Below are 21,407 nucleotides of genomic sequence, written 5' to 3' on the forward strand. Positions count from 1 at the left end.
ATATGTCAACTCCACATGATCAAAGGTCTTTGACCATAATGACTTTCCTATTAAATAAAATCAAAGGCATTCATTATTGCACATTTTGTATAAGTGATAAACTAGTTAGGACTGAGTTAGAATATCTTTGTGCCTGTGTCCTTTAATAAAGGAATACCTTCCAAACGACTGAAAAAAAGAATCACAGGAAATCTTATGGACTGAAAAATGGTAGTTGATTTGGCCAAGAGAACAGCTTGAAGAGGAAACAAGTGAGGAGCAGACAGAATAGTTCTGTGTAAATTAATATTTTCTCTTTGTATTCCACATTGTGAGAGGCAGCTTAGCGTGTGAGAGGCAGCATGGTACATACAAGGGAAATAATACAGGCTTTATACTCAAAAGAACTAAGATAAAATCATTCTGTGACCTCCAGTAAGTCCCTTAGCCTTCATGCTCCTCAGTTCCACATCTACAAAATGAGGGGATTGGACCGGATGACATCTGAGGTCCTTTCTAATTTTGGATCTATAATCCCATGGTAGATAGATGACTGATGTTAGAATTAGGAAAGCATGGATTTATGTCATGTCTCTGACTCAGACTGGCTGTGTTGCCATGAAAATTCACATAAGCTTTTAGTATCCCAGGCAACTCACTTCAGCCATAAGCTACAGATGAATCATAGAATTTCAGAATTGAAAGGTGTATCAGAGGCTAACCAATTTAATTGATACACCACCCCCCTCCAAAAAAACAAATCTCTGCAACATAACCCAAAATTGGTTCCACTGAAGGGGGAACTCATTACCCCAATCACCTGAAGCCTTCCACCAAAGGGGGGACTTACTACCTTACATTTTGGATTATTATTTTGAAAAAAAAATTTATAGCATCAAGCCTGAATTTGCCTTTGCATCTTCAACCTATTGCTTCTGCTTTCTGATTTACATTAGTGAAGGGAATTTCCATACTCAGAATTTCCTGTATCAGTAAAATCACATGTCCATCCCCCCCCACAAACAAACAACAGCAACAAAATATCATATTGTATTCCAAGATGCCATCTTCTCATTTTATGCCAGTAAAATGGCATCTCTGTGTTAAAGAGCAAGAAAGAAATAGTATTTATCTTTCACTTATAGGTAAGGAAGTTCAAATATAATGAGCCTTTGTCTTTTGTGACTTGTCCAGACTCACTGGGTTATAGGATTTCGATCATCTAGAGGCAAATCCTCTAATTCCATATATGAGGAAACTAAATTAGAATGACTTTATCTCACTGATCACAAGTAGCAAAACTAGAAGTCAGATCCAAGACTAGATAATATATGTTGTTATTCTCATTCATGTGCTTTTTCATTAACAGTTCGCTGCTTTCTCTGGTAAAACTGCTAACATAGGTTATAAAGAAAAAGTAGTACTAGGGGTCAAAATAAAAGCAAGAATCATTTGTATTAATAATGAAAATAGTTTTTGCTTTTAATTATTTTTATTTACTAAATATAAATTTATTATCATAATTTATGATATTGCTATGTATAATTAACTTACATTTATTAATAATTTATAACAGTAATTTAACATTTATTAAGTACTTTCCTCATAGCAGCCTTATGAGTCAGTCAGTGCAAGTTATTATCCCCATCTTATAGATAAGGCCACTTAGCTTCAGAGAATTTAAATGACTTCTTGATGATTACCCACCTAGTAAATAGAGGAGTTCAAATTCAAAAATGGGCCTTCTGACTGCACCATACTCTTTCCTTAGCTGCCCTTCAATGGACATTTATATATTTTGCTGTCATTAACTTTCTTACAGATACCAAAGTGAATCTGCTGAACTCATTCATTGGCTGCAGTCAGCAAAGGACAGGCTAGAATTTTGGAATCAGCAATCAGTGACAGTTCCACAAGAATTAGAAATGGTTCGAGATCACCTGAATTCTTTCCTGGTAAGACATTTTAAGAGTCTGAGACATTTAGTTAGATATGGTCCTTCTGTCTGTGTGATTCCATCAGTCATGTAAACCTGAGTAAACCAAACAGTGGTTACTTACCTTGTGGTATGCTTGTAATCCTTAGTCAACATAAATGGCCTTATCTTTCTATTCTCAAATTTTCCCTTTTAATTTTGTTTTAGAATGATATTCTCATCAAATATGTTGCCTCCATAGTAAGACAAGGACTTTGCTATTTTTTATTGGCTCTATAATTCCCAGTGAGATGTTGATGTAGTATGGAGACGTACAAGTCAATTATTAAATCTAATGGCAAACCCTTCTTAAACATAACTCCTCCTCTAGTGGAACTAACGCATTTATAATTGTGTAACATTTGTTCTCCCAATTAATTCTTCATTTAGGAATTTTCTAAAGAAGTTGAAGCAAAGTCCTCCCAAAAATCCTCAGTTCTTAGCACAGGCAATCAACTCCTTCGACTGAAGAAAGTGGACACAGCAGCGCTGCGTTCAGGGCTGTCACAGATTGACAGTCAGTGGACAGAACTGCTGGCACACATTCCAGTAGTACAAGAAAAGTTACATCAGGTACATAATGAAAACATTCTTAAGTCACTTTAGTCTCCTACGGCTGAATAAATATGTCCATGGGGAGGGAAAAATATTGATTAAAAACATAGATAAATGCATTATTCTTTCTTTTCAATCTTACCATCACATAAACCTTATCTTATTCCACTAAACCCTATTCTTGCCTGGGGGGGGAGGCGGGAAACAACTCCATCAATTAGTAATATCTTAAGTACAATTTATTATAGAAAAGGCATTTTAGGCTCTGACTGAATTCCAAAAAACTACTTTCAAAGTGCCAAAAATCAAGCAGTGTGTGCCTTTTGTTTCTTCTTTTTTTTTTTTAGTATTTTGCTTTTGTTTGCACTGCCCTGAGAGAGAATATCAAACAATTTAATGAGATAATTAGTAAGACCTATCATCAATTGAATTTTCTGTAGTTTTCATTACCTCACTCTTTCAAAAAAATTTTTTTAAAGGAACTAATAAGAAATTATTTGCTTCGTGTTGGTGTTACAATTAATTGAATGTTTATGAAGTAATTAAATTTTAGATGCCAATTGAGCATAAGCTAGTTTTTTTTTTTCAATATTTGAATGATGTTTAAATTGAAAGCTATTATTGAAGTTAAGATGTAGGAATTTTTTGGAGAGCCATTTAGTATATAAATTAAAATTAGCAAGTTAACAGGAATTGAGTTGAATTTTAAAACTTCTCTTTTACTCTAAATCATACTTGCACAGCTGCAAATGGATAAATTACCATCACGTCATGCTATTACTGAAGTAATGAGCTGGATTTCTCTTATGGAAAGTGTTATCCAAGAGGATGAAGAGAAGATTAAAAATGCTGTAGGACACAAAGCAATAAATGAATACCTACAGAAATATAAGGTAATTCAAAGAAAAGGTTTAGCTTTCTATCAAATAAATGTAGGTTATTTTTTTTTTTTTGCTTTTTGGAAGGTAATTGGGGTTAAGCGATTTCTCCAAGGTCACATGGCTAGTTTTTGTGATAAGTGTCTGAGGCCGAATGTAGGTTATTTTTAAGATTGTCATATTTTTTTTGGCAGATCTCAATGCATAATAACATTACCAAATACATGCGCTAAAAAGCTATAGACTTGTCAAGTTAGAGTATGTACACACACACATACACAGAGACAGATAGACATATACACATGCACATATAGATTTATTGCACTTATACGTGTATGCATGCAAATGCTTATACTGCTGTCTATGCACATATACACACGCATAAATTATTAATATTATGTATTAACTAATTATATATCATTTAATTATACATTATTTATTAATTTAATTATTAATATTTATAATAATTAAATTTATTATGCATAAATTACACACTCACATGCCTACACTTCTGTCTATGCATATATGTGTATGTGTGATCTTGGGTGCATATACACTGTGCATATACATGTGAATATATATGTGTGTATTTTATTCATGTGGAGATGTATATGTGTATGCACATGTGTATATATTCTGATTTGATATTCTGGTCCAGATATTTTGAGCAACGAACAAGCTTTCAATACCATAGTAAAATGGTCAAAAAATAACTTCCCAGTCAGAAAAAAGAGGCATCCCTTGTGGTAGTTATACAGAGATTATTCATTATGAATTCCTAAGAATAGCTTTTTAATAATTATTTAAAAAGAAAACAGAATGCTGAAGGACATTTTATTGAAACATAGAAATTACACTATCTGTGAGATAAAACAAAGCATATGTTTTTTTTCTAACCCCCTATCTTACACTTAAAAATGAAAAACAAATGTCTGTCTGAAACTTATGAGTCATGTAAATGTTCCCCATTTTTGCACCATTTAGACTAGAATGTGGTTGTGACAATACCACTTTGCAGCACTTGGAATATAACAACTTTTATTAAAATGAGAAGATATATTTAGATGTGTCTTCTATTTCATATGTTCTCTGTTTCCTTCTTTTAGGGTTTTAAGATTGACATAAATTGTAAACAGTTGACTGTGGATTTTGTGAATCAGTCGGTGCTGCAAATCACCAGTCAGGATGTGGAAAGTAAACGTAGTGATAAGACAGATTTTGCTGAGCAGCTTGGAGCGATGAATAGACACTGGCAAATCTTGCAAAGTCTAGTAAATGAAAAGGTAAGCAAAGGGACCTGGTGCTTATTTGTCTTTCCTTAAAAACAGCAAGAGAATTTGCAATAACAACCTTTTCCAACAATAGTCATTAAATGAATGTGCTATGTATTCCATTAAGCCCTAGGGATATGGCAAAAATATAGCTTCTACCTGACTTCCTGAAACCTATTTATTCTTTTCCATTGGATCTTTCACTTTTTTAAATTAAAACAACAACAATTGGCATATCTTAATGAATTTTGGCTTACAAGACAGGTGAATTTCAAATAGACAATAGCTACAGAAGCATTATTTCATACTTTAAATAATTAGTTTTGTCTCGGGTGAATATGTTAAATTGTTGGGACACAGTTTTGATAAAATAACTAATCACCCTTTGAACATTTAATTCTGAAACATATTTACTAATTTCTTATGGTAAATGTGTTCAAGTCCTTTATGTTTTCCATTTGATGCAGATCCAGATGCTGGAAGGTTTATTGGAATCTTGGACAGAATTTGAAAATAATGTGCAATGTCTAAAAATCTGGTTTGAAACCCAAGAAAAGAAACTTAAACAACAGCATAGAATCGGAGACCAGGCTTCAGTTCAGAATGCAATGAAAGACTGCCAGGTAATCTAGGCACTTACTCTTCATCACAAAATCGTGAAATGTGTTTGAGAAAATCAATAGCAGAAGAGTATAACAAGAATAGTCAAGAATACTCTTATATTAAGAGCTTGAAAATTAGTCATATTATCTTTTATCACTAGTTTTCCCAATTATATGTTTTTTAAACCATTATATACTTCTTTAATAAATTAAAAATACAACCATCCTATACTCAATTTTTAAAAACTTCACAATGCTTATTTATGTCTTTCATAGAAATAAGGCACAAGATAAATAAGCAATTATAAGCATAATTGTATCTCAGAAGAGAGACCTTTCACAATACTTTGAAAAATCAGTAAAACTAGACTGAACTGTAAGAGATTTCAAAAACAAGAACTCTCTCAGAAAAATATATAGGACCAGTGTTACAGATTGTATGAAGAACTTTCCTTCCACTAGTACTCTTAGTATAATATAGATTAAACAAGAAAAAAAAAGTGGAGTAAGCTAAAATTTATCAATTAAAATAAATATCTTAGATTGACACTAGATATTAACTGATAAGACAAAAAAATTAGGAAGAACATGTTATCTGCTTTCTACTTTTATAATCCATGCAAATAGCTTTCCACCTTTTCCAAAATCAGCAATTGCAAAAGTGAGGGTGCTATAAAACTAAAAAGGAAGCACTCAAAGGGAAAAAAAAAAGACAGACCAATATTCACATATTTCATGAAGATGCTTAAAAATAAAAGCACATTTTCATTGTCTGAAATTTGGATGGAGAAAAAGTAGGCAATACATTGGTCATGGCTACGTAAATTGGACAAAAGAAGTTATCTGAGATCATTTTCCCCTGTTTCTCATTGATCATTAACAAGAGTAACTTAAATAGAACTATGAATCTGAACCCTACAAGTAAACTGATGTTCCAAAATTCTACTTAGAACATGGACAGTCAAAGTCCTTAGCAGTATTCACAATTAATATCCCTGTTTTAAAAGGATATTTTTTGTATTGCAGACCTAATAAAATGACACTTTTTTGTTGTATTATTACTATAATCATCATTACCAAAAAGTTTGAAATGCATATTACTTTATATCTTCTTTAATTTTTTTCTTTTTGTTTTCTTGTTTCTCTTTTAGTCTTTCATTTAACTTTATTGTTCTCATTTTTTTGTTCATTTCTTTTTTATCTCCTCTTTTATTTCTGTCCTGTAAAACATAACAGAAGCCATGCCAAATAATAATACTATGATAATGTTTCTAAATTTCAATCAAAACTGAATGACTGTGTCGACAGTAGAGAATTTCAAATGTAGTTATTTCAAAGCAGACACGTTTCTTTGAATCAACTGACAGAAAGAAAGTACTCTGCATAATTAATTTAAGGTATCACTCTTCGCATCTTGGTGTAACTGGGAGGTTTAATTTGACAATACCCTAAACCCTTTCCCAGATTGGTAATCTGAGAAAATAAAATGAAAATAGTTGTCTAGCTTTCAAGCTCTGGTTTTGGTAGCATCATTTCTTTAGCCTTTCACACCACAATGTGAGGAAACTTCATTAATTTAAACTAACATAGAAGTTGGAGTAGGGCTGTTCACATTCACTATTTGCACATTAGATCTTTTCACATAAATAAGCTCTCATTTTTCAAAATCAGAATTCATTATTTAATTAACTGGTTGAAAATAAAAGTATGTTGTATTTCATTTAAGTTGTCAACTACTTGTGGCTGTATTAATGGTTATCTTAATTAATGGCTGTATTAATTGGTTATATTAATCAAATATATTTGATTATATGAGTTTTAATGATTTAAACTGTACCCAGGGTATTTTAGCAATATGTTTCCAAGCTGTGACTTGTGAGTATAAATAACATGTTATATTCACTTAGTAACATTAACATCAATAGATGCATAATATTCAATTTTCAGTAATTGTATTTCATGCCAATGTTAGCAATGTGATTGAATAATTATTTCCATTTGCCCCATAGTTAGTAGAAGTATGGGAGGGAAATATTTTGAGATAAAGCAATTATAATGATTATTATAAAATATAAACTAGAATGATTTTTGGTTCATTCTGCATTTTACATACTTTTCAAAGCATTACCCATTTATACTTTCATTTGATTTGTAATAATAGATAAAATTCATATAGTACTTTAATATATCATATACATTCATATATGTATATGCACATTTATCTATATGCATGTGTGTATATATAACCTATATGTATGTATGCATGTGTGTGTGTGTATATGTAAAATCTCATTTGATCTTCATAACAACCCTTTGGGTAGGTGCTATTGTTATTATTCCTGGCTTACAGATGAGGAAATTTGGGCCAAGGAAATTTGTTTTGTCCAAGGGTCACACAGCCAATAAGTGTCTGAGGCAGAATTTGAACACATGTATCAAACAATCAAAATTAATACATTAATAAAATTGAAAATTTTTACTTTTAAGGAATATTCCTTTATATTTCCTTTTTTTCACCATTTCAATTATGTTTCTATCTGTCTAGCTTTTAGGTGGTATAGTAGATAGAGGGATAGACTTGGAATAGATGGCTCAATGTATAGAGGACTGGGCCTAGAATCAGAAAGACCTGAGTTGAAATCCAACCTCAGACACTTACTAGCTATGTTAACTCGGGCAAGTCACTTAACTTCTCTTTCTCTTAATCAGCTGGAAAAGGGAATTACAAACCCCTCCAGAGTATTTATCAAAAAAATTCCATGGACAGTATTGGTGTGCCATGGTCCACAAGGTCATGAAGAGTTCGATACAACTGAGTGACTGAACAACACCTGAGTTCAAACCCTAGCCATATCCCAAAGAAAGGCTCCTAATATAATTATAACCAAGTACCCTCTTAGAGCTATGAAAGTTCTCTGCACTATTAATAAACAAATTATACATTCATCATGTTATTCCTATTTCAGTTGGAATTTTATATTGAATACAAATTGTAGACAAAAATAAAAAGGAAAATTCCCTATGGGATTCCTACTGCACTGTTATATATTGAAGATAAGGTCAGCAACATTTTAAGGTTTAACATGATAAAGGGCTCTGATAGATATCAAGTAAGTACACCATCTGTAACTTATCCTATTGCTGGACCTGGTCCCTACTTTCTCCTGTAACAATATCTAATCTATCATTATGATCTGAAATGATCTGATTGATTTTGTATCATCTTTTAATTGAACTTATTTATAATTAATTGACTGTGTCCTATAACTACCTAAATCATGGTTCTTTGTCTCTGAGCTTAGTTTAGCAATTCAGCTGACCTGTAATGAGCTCAGTTGAAAAATTCAGTTCTCCTGTTAATCACTGTTCTATTTTTACCTCTAGGAAATCAGTGAATATAAGGGAGTCTAGACTAGTATCTTTACAACACCAATCTATCCTTCAAGGATGTCTGGTTTGTTTTCCAAAGAAGTCTGGTCTACTATCTCTAACCTTGCAGGTTGATGCAAACAATGAACATTTCTTAGTCACAGGAGGGAGGGAAGGGGTTGTTGCAAACCTCTCATTCCCAGTTTCCAACCAATCATATTGTCCTCCACATCACAGCTCTGTAACCAATCATATTGGTTTTACTCTTCATGATGTTGAGCTCTTGTAATCAGTCATAAGTTGTTCCTCACCTATGAAGGCCTATTCTTCTGTACTCCTCAAAACTATACAAGAAAGCTGTCCCCATCATTTGGGGTCTTAGTTTTGCCCAGGAGCCTGAGATCGTATTTATTGTTAAATTTACACTGTACTAATGAATTGATCATGCTTGGAATTTTGTGCCTCTGTTTACCTTACTTTGATTATAGCAGTTTTCACATAACCAAATAAAACAAACTTTTCCTGTATAATCTTTAAGTTAATATACTCATTAATTCCTTCATTCAATAGTAATTTATTAAATTGTAGCTATTTCCTAGATACTATGCTAAACACTGAGGATACAAAGACAGAAATTAAAGTCTCTACCCTGAAGGAACTTACATTCTGAGGGAGATACAACATGTACACATATAGCTAGGTTAAAAATCTACACAAATTGAGTGCAGAGTAATTGAAGAAGGACAAGCTAGTAGCTTTTTGGATTAGTGAAAATCTTTTAAAGGACTCAATAATTAACCATTTTTTCCTTTGTTCCCTGAGATTTTATTATGCCCAATTTAAAATTTTATTAATTCATTGTCTTTTGAATTTTTTTTATACTTTTAGGAACTGGAAGATTTAATTAAAGCAAAAGAAAAAGAAATAGAAAAAATAGAACAGAGTGGACTTTCTTTGATTAAGAACAAGAAGGATGTGTCTGGTGCCATCATGACTAACCTGCAAGAACTCAACCACTACTGGGCAAACTTAGACCACATGGTAATAAAGTATAAAAATAAAATTATAAAGGTCACATCAAGATTTTAGAGCATATTCCTTCTCTAGATACCTAGTGATCTTGGAATCATAGCCATCTTGACAGTAATGGAGAAACAGTGATAGATTCTCATTTCCTAGAAACTTTGTACCACTACCTTTCTGTCATGACTTGGGGATAAATTAAATTTATTATGTAACAGATTGTTTTTACTTTTAGTCCCTTGAGTAGATTTGAAAAAATAGTCCCCTTGAAGAGATTCAAGGAATTAGTTTCTTGAATAAAACATACTTTACATCGAGTTACTTCTGCAGAATGCCTGACTTGTCAACTTTAATTTTGGAGGGTGACATTTTTTAAAACTTTCCCCTAAATTTTCGTGGGTACACCTGATTTGAAGGTTATAGGCTCCTATGCACTGAATATAGGTATTACACAGGGCTAAAGAAATTGTTAGGTTTGTACTTGCATGTCACATTTATCCATATAATTCCTTTTCTTCTATTACCAATCAACTACAAACGCTGCCCAGTATAATGGGCTATAAATGACAGTGCATCTTCATATAATAAATATATTCCTAGTTCCCTTATGAAAGTTAACCTCCCAAGAGATTACAAAAGAGCATCTTAAAATTTATGCTTTGCCTCTTCCTTATTTTTATTATGTATGTTGCCTGATTCTCATTATATAGCTCTAAATGTGTGAGGTGATGCATAGAGTTAGGGTGACTTTGCATTTATTTTGTGGAATTATCAATGTACTATTCTCTCCACACACACACTTTCTAAAGGTTGGACAGCTAAAGATATTACTACAGTCAGTGTTTGATCAATGGAATGTGTATAAAGTGGCTTATGAGGAATTGAACAATTACCTAATGGAAGCCAGGTATTCTCTTTCCCGTTTCCGGTTGCTGACTGGTTCCCTGGAAGCTGTGAAAGTGCAAGTAGAGAACCTTCAGGTGAGGAGCAAATATTAAATATTTCGTTGCAATGACTTTACACTTATGGAGAAAGGAGAACAGAGAGGTTTGTACAGCAGTTTATTAATCCTATTCTTTATACCAAAGCATTTGTAAGATTTTAAAACCATATTTATATGCTTTGTTTCTGAAGCAAACCTCCTGTGGATTCCATTTCTTCACCAGGTATCCATCCCATAACTAGGTGACACTGTATCCTAAATATTTTATTTTCTAAGTTTTCTAAGGTAAATATTAATTACTGAATATTCACTGTTTTGTTAACTCAGCACTATTTCAAAAGTCTGTTTTATGCCTCAACTAGGTGGCTTAGTGAGTAGGGTGCAAAACCTGCTTTCACATTCTACCTCAGATGGTTACAAGCTATGTGACACTGGGAAAGTCCTTAACCTTTATAAACCTCAATTTCTTCATCTATAAAATGAGGGAATCAGATTTTGTTGGCCTCTAGGCTCTCTGCCAAAATCTATAATCCTTTTGATCCCAGAATCCCTTCATTTTTTTCCTCTAAGTTCTCTTCCAGCTCTAAATCTGTGGTCCTCTGGTCTACTTTCCACCACTGACATCTTCCTCTCAAGTTTTCTCTTTTTATTCTCTTCTCACCAGTCTCCACAAATTAAAGGATTAAAAAAATAAAGCAAATAGAAATGAATAGAAAAGCTATTAACTAGCTCTTAAACTATTTTTTCTTTGCTTTCCACAAAAAGCTAAGTGCCTTGTTCCATGTGTGCTCTCTTCCTTATTGCTCTGTTCTTTGTTGTATCTATTATCTATAATAACATCTAAAATGACATTCCTACCATAGATGAAGGTATCCTGCCCAGTCATACTATCTCCACTAAACTGCTGCCTCAGGGTCCCCAACACTGTCACCCATTCTAATTTGGGCATTCTTTTCCATCTATTGCTATTTGTCCTTGGAAGAATAGGTACTGTGTGTATTAGGAATTGGGAAAGGGTGCTTAAGGGCTAAGGTGCACAGAATGTACCCTTTCCTACTTCTAACCGACTCTGGCAACTTGGCACAAATTCAAATACTGCTGATTCAATGTGTATTTCTTCTGAAGTAAATTTGCTTTCCCTGACTAACATTTAGTTTCCCGAATATATTATACAATGGAATGTGTCAGGTGAGTCCTTGTTAATATGAACTGAATATGATTATGATGAAATTAATATGATAGTTTTGGGAGATTTAAAATAATTTCCTAATCCAAAGCATTAAAATGTTCTCTTGAACCTCATGTGTTATCAATGGCACTTTTATTGGCATTTCCTTATTCTTTGCATGATTCACTACCTTCTTTGTGAATTAAAATAACAGCAATAATAAAGTCTACAATAGTTTTAAAATAGTATTAGACTTCACTGATTCACTTATGAACATCTTACCTGGTGTTGAATATTGCCTGGAGTCTTTTCTCTATATGTAGTGGTATTCTGGATACCATTCCATCATCTACCTTCCAACTAACCCCTATTTCCCCATTCTCCTAAGGCTTCAGGAGATCTTATTTTATAGTCCCTGAGTTCTTGGCTTTGTCATTATATTCCATCCTGTTCCACAGGCTGTGACCCACTCAAGAGGTGGGTCTTATAGGAAAATTTAGATGAAGACTGTTGCCCAGTCAAAAAGTATACCAGAAAAAAAGGTGGCTTCTTACATTCTAAGCTCTCTGAAGTATGTTCTGGAGTCCTGCAGCTACTACAAAGAATAGCAGAATCTTGTTTTCCTGGGGCTCTATTTTGGAATCTTGCCCAGAGTAGCATTCAGAGTATTCCTCCCTAGGAATAACTGTAGAATTATATCATTTTAGATCAGGAAGAGACCTTAGAAATCATCTACTTCAATTTTCTTTGTTTTACAAGTGAAATAGGCTCAGTCACAGAGCTAATCAGTGACAGAAATAGGAATAGTATACAGGTCTCTTGATGTCCAGTCCTACACTCTTGCAAACATATGAAAGATATGATTCTCCATCTTCATCTCTACTTCCTGGATTCCTTCTGTCTCTGCTAAAATCCCTTGTTCTATAGAATGTCTTTTCTTATTCCAGTGCTTTCCCTCTCTTGATTATTTCCAGTTTATCTTGTATCTATCTTGTTTCTTCATACTTGTTTGCATGTTGTCTCCCCCATTATACTCAAGCTTCTTGAAAGCCAGGAATATCTTCTATCTGGTACCTAGTAGGTACCAAATAAATAAATGTTTATTGACTAACTGAATAATTCTGGGGTGACTGCTCCAAAGTAGAGATGAGAATTGAAAGGAAAGGTATCTACAGAAAACTTTCATTACATTGTCAAATTAGATTAGCTAGCTTGCTGTGTGTGCTGTGTGTGTGTGTGTGTGTGTTTTATGATTTACCTGCTGACCTCTTCTTGTAATCATTAGTGCACATATCTTGGAGTGGTAAGAAAATTTATTAAAGAAAACTGATAAAAATTTACTTGAATGTTACTCATTTTATGTTTTTTCAAAAATACCTGGCAAGCAACTACTTTAATTTTTTTAATTTTATTTTTAATTTATGAAAGAAAAAAAGTATTTCTATAACATAGTAAATTTTTTAAAAAGATAATTGTACACGAAACTGCAAATCTATTATGTTCAACTTGCTATTCTTTTTAAATATGCAATAAAGTGTAAATTTTGGTATTAACAGTTTAGATACGATCATGCAATTTGTTCTCTTTTTGTGAATAGAGTCTACAGGATGAGCTAGAAAAACAGGAGAGCAGCTTGCAGAAATTTGGCTCTGTAACCAACCAGCTGTTAAAAGAGTGCCATCCACCAGTGACAGAAACACTTACCAATACCTTGAAAGAAGTAAATATGAGGTATGGCATAGGCTAATTCACATGCCTTCTTAAAATATCTCATTCTTAGCGCCACCAACTACATAATTGAAAGCCTTTAGATTTTTGGTCTTGAGTTTATTAAGGTTTTATTCCTATATTCATTCTATTTGTTTTGAAGATGAAAATGTTTTGTAAGAAAAAAATGAATTGATTTATTTGGAACTACTATCTACATAAATGGAACTGTTACCTACCCAAAATATTTTCGTCCCTTATCCTGTACCATCAAAATAAAATTATAGGCCACTGTTGAAACACTATACCTTTTTTTTAATTTAAAAAAATGGTTGTATACTATTTCCCTTTGCTCCATTTTAAATCTTATTTTGTATTATAATTAATGAGCCATTCAACAGGCGTTAAATGCCTATTATGTACTAGACACCAGGGCTACAAAGAAAAGAATAAAATAGATCCCGCCACCAAGGAACCTACATGTTAATATCTTACTTGTATGTGTATTTCCTATCATTTCCAGGTGGAATAATTTGCTAGAAGAGGTTGCTGAGCAGCTACATTCCAGTAAAGCCTTATTTCAGCTGTGGCAAAGATACAAAGATTATTCTAAACAGTGTGCTTCAACAATTCAGCAGCAGGAGGATAGAACCAATGAGTTACTGAAGTCAGCAAATAATAAGGATATTGTTGATGATGAAGTTGCAACCTGGATTCAAGATTGCAACGTATGTTTCACAAATGTGTTTCTCCACTTTTCCTTTCATCAGAATCCAAGCTTGCTTAACTTCCAAAGTTTTATCTAATGTTGCCCATGAGGTCTGAATATACCTCAGGATACAAAATACAGTTATTTCTTTATCAAGGAAAAGGTAGCAAAGAAGTATCACCTTTCTGAGATATGTCCGTATACGAACAAGGAGAGGAACAACTTTGCCTGAGGAGAGGAAGTGTGTCACAGTGCCCATACCTTCACATGCTTAACTGCTTTAAAACCTGTGCTGATTTTCATTAAAAGACCAGAAAAATTCTTTCAGTTTTCCTTTCTTTGTGGTTTATCCTTGTTAGGCAAGGACTTTATGATCCTTTTTTAAAGATGTTTAATGTTTAAAACAGCATCATTTCAGTTTATTTCTCTAATGCTTTGTCAAGGTTAAAGTAAGTTATTTCATTTAATCCCACATGTAACCTCTACTGGTGAGGCAAATAAACCTAATTTTCCCCTTCCTCCATTATATATATAGTATAGATATATTAGAATCAGTGGTGGAGGTCTTAATCCACAGGTAAATGGGAGCTTAGAACATAACCTAGTCCAAGGATTCTTAACCTTTTTTTTATGTTGTAGATCAATCTGACGAAGCCAGTGGACCCATCTACAGAAAAATGTATAAAATAAAATATATAGCAATACATTTTAATGTATAAAATATATTTAAATGCATAAAATATACAGCATTACAAAGGAAATAAATTGTAATGAAATTATATGTATGTATGTATACATACATATATTTTAAAGTTCATAGGCCCCAGGTTAGGAACCTACAGAGTAAAGATATTTGCAAATGCAATATTCACTGCTGTATTGTACCACACATGAATATTAGTGAGGAGATTTAGATTTGCTGAATAAGTGCAAGTATATACAAACCTATCCTGCAACAGAGAAGTGAACTCACTGTTTATATGGTCATAATAAGAAGGTGAAGAGATTCACATAAAGAGTTGTTTCATGGTAGACATTTTCATTTTTGCCACTCTTTTTAGGACCTTCTCAAAGGCCAGAAGACTGTTCAGGATTCGTTGTTTGTGCTCCAAGAGCTGGGAGAGCAGCTGAAGCAGCAGGTGGACACTTCTGCAGCAGCAGCCATTCAATCTGACCAGCTGTCTCTGAGTCAACACTTGTCTGCCCTGGAACAGGCTCTTAGCAGACAGCAGAAACTACTACAGGTAAAGAGAGACAGCCAGAGACAGAAACATTGACTTCTTTTAAGTGGATGTGAGAACCTGATCCTTTATTTGTCTTTGAGTTTAAACATGGAAATATTTATAAATAGCAGACTGATTCATCATTGAGACAATCTAAATCCTCCTCAGGCTTCCTCCAAATAAATAATGACTGATGATCAAATCCTTAAAACAGCAATTTTTAAAATATATAGAAAATTGTAGTTTACATTCCTTCCTATTGCATCAATTAATCAAGCAAGCAGGCATTTATTAAGCACTTATACTATGTAGCACTGGGGATACAAGACAAAAAATGAAATAGCCCCTGCCTTCAATGAGCATAGATTCTAACAGGTGACACACAACACAGAAACACATAGATAGATGCAAAGCTCATATAAGGCCAATGTAAGGTAACCTTAGAGAAGAAGGCATCGGTGTTTGGGTGGGTGAGAAAAGAGTTGGAGGAGGAAAAGGTCTGTCATATAGGGAGTGACACATGAACTTAACCTTGAAGAAAATCAGAGATTTTAAGAGACTCATTGAAGATGGAGAACATTCATTCCATGTAGAGGAAAGAATTGGTGCAAAGGGACAAAAATAAAAGATGGAATATTGCAAATAATTTAGTATGACTGGACCATGTATAGAAGCAAATAATGTATAAAAAGGTTGAAAGCACCATGGGGCCAGTCTGTGAAAAGCTTTAAATGCTAAACAGAGGTACTTATGTTTGAGCCTATTAATAATATAGAGCCTCTAGAGTAAGTTAAGTAGAGATGAAAGATGACGAGGTCAAATTTACACTTTAGAAAAATCACTTTGGTGCCTATAGCTGTTGGGGGGAAGGGATTGATCAGAGGGGAGACCTGAGACAGGGAGACCAATTAGGAAGCTTAGGAAATACTCCAAGTGTGAATGGAGAGAAGGCAGGTGAAAGACATAGAAATAGAAATGACAAGATTTGGCAATTGATTGGATATGTGAGAAGAGCTGAGAGTGAAATGTTGAGAATGACATGGAAGTTGTAAACCTTTGTGAATGGAAAGATGGTAATATCCTAAACAAAAACATGAACATTTGGAAATTGTATAAAGCTAATGCTGAATAAAAATAATTCTATATTTTAGAATAAGGAAGAGAAGGTATACTGAACCTGAAAAATCACTGTAGCAGGAATTTTAGGAAAAACTTGTAAAATGGGAAAGTGTAACAAAAAATAGAGCAGTTGCCTAAGTAAATTAATAAACTACATCTAAATATATGTCTTCTAAAATTCCAAATCTTTTTTTTTTTTTGCGAAAGGCTGGAGTTCTTGATTATGAAACATTTTCCAAGAGTTTAGAAGGTCTGGAGGGCTGGATTTTAGAAGCTGAAGAAGTACTAAAAGGACAGGACCCCAATCATTCTTCTGACCTCTCAACAATTCAGGACAGGATGGAAGAACTAAAAGTAAGTATTAGAAAAGTCATCACTATTCTTTTATATCGTAAGACAATAAAATACATTTTCATGGATAAATGAATGAGAAAGCATGTATTCAGCACTTAATATCTGCTAAGCATTAGGGTATAAAGAGAAAAGTAAGACAGTACCTGATCTTAAGAAGCTGGTACTCTGATTACAAGTGAGAACAAAACAAGAGATTTCAGCTACTAAACAGATGCATAAGAACAGAGTTCCTCAGTGGGGTGGATGGAGGGGTCATAGGGGTCCTTATATTACATGAAAAAATCAAGTGTCAGTGAATGAAGAAATGGAGCAAGGACCAAAGGCCTTATGATGTAGGGGGTCTTACACAAACACCATCTTAGCATAAGGATTATAGTTGGTAACTCTGATCCTTTAAGTGGTATCAGCTAGCTAGCTGAGTCCACCAGCAGGATTGTGGGGAGAGGATGGATCTGAAGTAAATAGTCAATAAACATGTATTAAGCACCTACTATATTTTGAGCACTGTACTTGAAAAAGAAAGACAATACTTGCCCCCAAGGGATTTAAAATTTAATGGGATAAGACAATATCCAAAAAAAAGTTGAAAAGGAGAAGAGAGGGGGCAACTAGGTGTGCAGTGAGTAGAGTGCCAGCCCTGGAGTCAGGAGGAGCTGAGTTCGGATCCGGACCCAGACACTTAACACAAAAAACTAGCCGTGTGATCATGGGCAAGTTACTTAATCCCAAATGTCCTCCCAAAAAAAGCAAAATAAAAGAAGAGAGGACCTGACCCAAGGGCATGATAGAGAAGCCAAAGAAGTATAAAAATGAGTGTTAATAAAGAAGTAAAAGAAGTTCAAAATGAATACAAACAGGATGGAAATAAGGTGATATCTGAGATATTCAACCCTGTGTTGCTGTTCAGTCATTTTTTTCAGTAATGTCTGACTCTTTGCAACCCCATTTGGAGTTTTCTTGGCAAAGATACTGGAGTGGTTTTCCATTTCCTTCTCCAGCTCATTTTACAGATGAGAAAACTGAGGAAAACAGAATTAATTTTAAGACTTGCCCAGGGTCACACAGCTATTAAGTGTCTGAGGCTAGATTTGAACTCAGGAAGATGAATCTTCCTGACCACAGGGCCAGCACTCTATCCATTGTGCCACCTAGCTGCCTTCTGAGGCATCACACTAGATGAGACAGATAGCAACAAGGAAGATATGCTTAAAAGAGAGAAAGGAGTTGGCAACGTGTCTACAAGTTTCCTCTGTACTTTGCATTAACCTTGACGGACCAGACAGTGGTCTACAATCAAACCTCTCCAAGAAAGAGTTAGTTTATTTGTTCTGTGGAATTATAAGGTTCATTCACAGTAGATATGCCTTCCTCTCTTCATTGCAGAGATAGGAAATTATAAATATGGAATATTGAATTGTGTTTCCTTTTTATTCTGTATGACAAAAGAAGGTCTACTGGGGTGGGGAGGAGGAAATGATATGTTTTCATGCGCAAAAAGATAAATATTTTGAATCATCCAAATGCTTTAAAATTCAGTAAAACAATAGAATAAGATGTAAGTTTCCTAATTAAATTGTATTTTTAAGAGTTTTCTTATGAACCTCCTTCCTTTACTTGAAGAACTAGGGGCCTGTGAGTGGAAAATGTATGTACTGTCAGACTTCACTGTGCTAGTTGTTTTGTTTTAACTAAATTTCTTTTTTTTTTTTAATGCAGTGGGGGTTAAGTAACTTGCTCAAGGTTACATGGCCAGTTATTACTTTCATGTGGGTGCCAAGAATCTGAGACCGGAACTGATCCCGGGTCTCCCAACCTGGGGCTGATGCTCTTACTCACTGCACACCTGGCCGCCCCTAAGCAATTTGGGTTAAGTAACTTGCTTAAGGTTACATGGCCAATTATTTTTGTTAAGTATCTGAGGCTGAAACCGATCCCAGGTCTCCCTACTCTGGGGCCCGCACTCTTACTCACTGCAGCACCTGACTGCCCCTAAATTTCTTTTTTTCAAGGGGAAATTCACTGTGTAGATCCTAGGTAGGGAAACAGATGTGAAAGTATATCCAGAAATTACTGCAAAAACAAATCGATATTAAAAAAATGAAACATTTTAATTATTCCCCCCCCTATTCTGCATAATGTGGATGGTTAATAGATAAAAATGCACTAATGATAGAAGGAGGGATGCAAACTGCCTAAACTTGCATAGAAAGATGTACATAACATGCTTTGTTCTTTTTCTTTCCCCTATTAAGAATGGAAAGGAAAGAGGAAGATAAAAATCTGTCTATTAATTCTTTCCTTCCTTCCTTTTTGTTTCTTTGCTTTGTTCTTTTTCTTCTTTCCTTCCTTCCTTCCTTTTTTTTAGACTGTTAGAGATGTTTGAGGCACAGAAAGTTTCAATGACTTCCCATGGTCATATAGTCTCCGGTCATAGGCAAGACTTAAATTTATATCTCCCTTCCTCCACAGTTCCACGGTTAGCCCTCCTAATCTGCTACAACAAGGTGTTGCTGTAATGTATATTAACAAATACAGTTAATTCAGCTTTTCTAATTATAGAAGGGAAACCAGCAGTGTTGCTTCTCTTAATATTTGAAGTTCCTTTTGGGGGATAGAGGGAAAGCCAACACAAAAAAATGTGGAAAAAGTTAGTAAAGAATGAATTGTAAGGTAATTGAGGAAATAAGGTTGAGATGGTACAAAATTCTAACGTCAGATTTCTCCATCATACAAACCTTTGCACATTAGCCAGCCCATTGAAGACCAATGTTGAGAAAGAGCAAAACTCCAAAAATAAAAGCTTCATCTTTCCTCAAGTTGTTGGGGAAGGAAAGGAGTAATAAAACTTCAATTAAAAAAAATTTAAGATGTGTCATTTATACTGGTAGTCACTGGAGCTATTTCTTATCTAACAAAATACAGTGGAATAATGAAGTCAAGATTGCCATGTATAAATAGTCTGGACATGTAAAAAAAATTAATCATTCGTGTCATTTTCATCCTTAACCTAACACTTATGAAAAACCTTGTTTTGTCAAATCACCAAAATAGCCAAGTCAATATATCTTTAGTGTCTTATCTTTTCCCCTATTTTCCTGAAATGCTGTTATCATGTGGTCTAAAATTTGACAAAAGAATTACATAGATAAAGAATAAGGGGAATCTATAAATCCAGGTAATAAGGACCTAACTGGGCACTTAGACTGTTAGTAGTACTTCACCTTCACTGTGGTGCAATGTAGATTCTTTGTGTTTTATTTCAGGGACAGATGTTAAAATTCAGCAGCATGGCTCCAGATTTGGATCGTCTAAATGAATTGGGGTATAGATTACCACTAAATGATAAGGAAATCAAAAGGATGCAGAATCTGAATAGACACTGGTCTTTGATCTCCTCTCAGACCACAGAAAGATTCAGGTACAAAAGCTCAGAAATTTGACATGAAGTAAAGTTACTTTTATGGCTTTTTTAAGTTTTATGGTTTTGTAAAATTTGTTTCTTTTACATAACTGCCACAATTTGGGTGAAAAAATTGGGAAATTGGAATTTAATAAAATACATTCATTTTTATATGCATTGAGTATTAAATATTGCTTTTCTTTAAAAATTAAAATTATCTTAAAATGGTAAATTGAAACTTTTAGTGCATTTACATTTATTTTCCTAAATATATACAAATTGATGATTTAGACTGCAGATATTATTATAGTATAAGATGTATCTGTGGCAGTGCAAATATGATGATAGTCATACTATTGGTGATTCTGGGGAAAATTTAGTGATTATTTCAACAAGGTGGAGGTATTTTCTGATCTTACCTTTTTTATTCTTTTTATTTCTTACCTCTTATTCTTTCAGTAAGTTACAATCATTCCTTTTGCAACATCAAACCTTCTTGGAAAAATGTGAGACATGGATGGAATTCCTGGTTCAGACAGAACAGAAGTTGGCTGTAGAGATTTCAGGCAATTATCAGCGTCTTTTAGAGCAGCAGAGGGCCCATGAGGTAGGTAATGGTATTAGAATTTTGGAGAATATAAATTCTGAGCTGTTCAAAAAGGATTATATAAATCTTTAACACAAGGTGTATTTCACTTCAGGAAGAATAGTATTTAAAAATCTAATATTCATGCTTGCATAAGTATCCTATCCTCTTTTCCTAAGCTTTTTATTTTTATATTTTAATTAATAAAATATCTAGCAGATCCTGCATCATCTGCTGGCTATACACCTATAATGTAATGTATAATATATTTCAGTATTTCAGAGCCAACCCTATGATTTTCATTTATGTTTGTACTCTGACTGATATATGTGATTCCTATGTGAGCAGTTTGTGATTTGCTCTTAGTACTACTCTACTACTACTACTACTACTGTTACTACTACTACTGCTACTACCAACAACAAACAACAACAGTAGCATCAATGACTATTATTATCAAGTCATCAACCTTCTGACAATAAATCTCTCCAGATTTAATTAGTCTAACTTTCAGAAGACAGTATGCCACTAGATCTGTACTTGAAC

General features: G+C 33.8%; 1 protein-coding gene across 9 annotated transcripts in view; it reads left to right on the forward strand.

Annotated features, from left to right (window-relative positions):
- SYNE1 (spectrin repeat containing nuclear envelope protein 1) overlaps positions 1-21,407 on the forward strand; it is a 575,153-nt gene that overhangs the window by 460,242 nt on the left and 93,504 nt on the right. For all 9 annotated transcript variants that reach the window (XM_069069647.1, XM_069069646.1, XM_069069648.1 and 6 more), the window contains 13 exons: positions 1,802-1,934; positions 2,345-2,527; positions 3,253-3,402; positions 4,494-4,670; positions 5,126-5,281; positions 9,518-9,670; positions 10,462-10,632; positions 13,361-13,494; positions 13,994-14,198; positions 15,241-15,423; positions 16,729-16,875; positions 20,139-20,293; positions 20,735-20,882. In XM_069069647.1, coding sequence (XP_068925748.1) covers positions 1,802-1,934; positions 2,345-2,527; positions 3,253-3,402; positions 4,494-4,670; positions 5,126-5,281; positions 9,518-9,670; positions 10,462-10,632; positions 13,361-13,494; positions 13,994-14,198; positions 15,241-15,423; positions 16,729-16,875; positions 20,139-20,293; positions 20,735-20,882 — 2,095 coding nt within the window. The remainder of the gene's footprint in view (positions 1-1,801; positions 1,935-2,344; positions 2,528-3,252; positions 3,403-4,493; positions 4,671-5,125; positions 5,282-9,517; positions 9,671-10,461; positions 10,633-13,360; positions 13,495-13,993; positions 14,199-15,240; positions 15,424-16,728; positions 16,876-20,138; positions 20,294-20,734; positions 20,883-21,407) is intronic.

Source organism: Petaurus breviceps, unplaced genomic scaffold, assembly GCF_028583685.1.
Source record: "Petaurus breviceps papuanus isolate PSGF00001 unplaced genomic scaffold, PetGlider_PUasm1.0 90784, whole genome shotgun sequence".
Classification (NCBI taxonomy): Eukaryota; Metazoa; Chordata; class Mammalia; order Diprotodontia; family Petauridae; genus Petaurus; species Petaurus breviceps.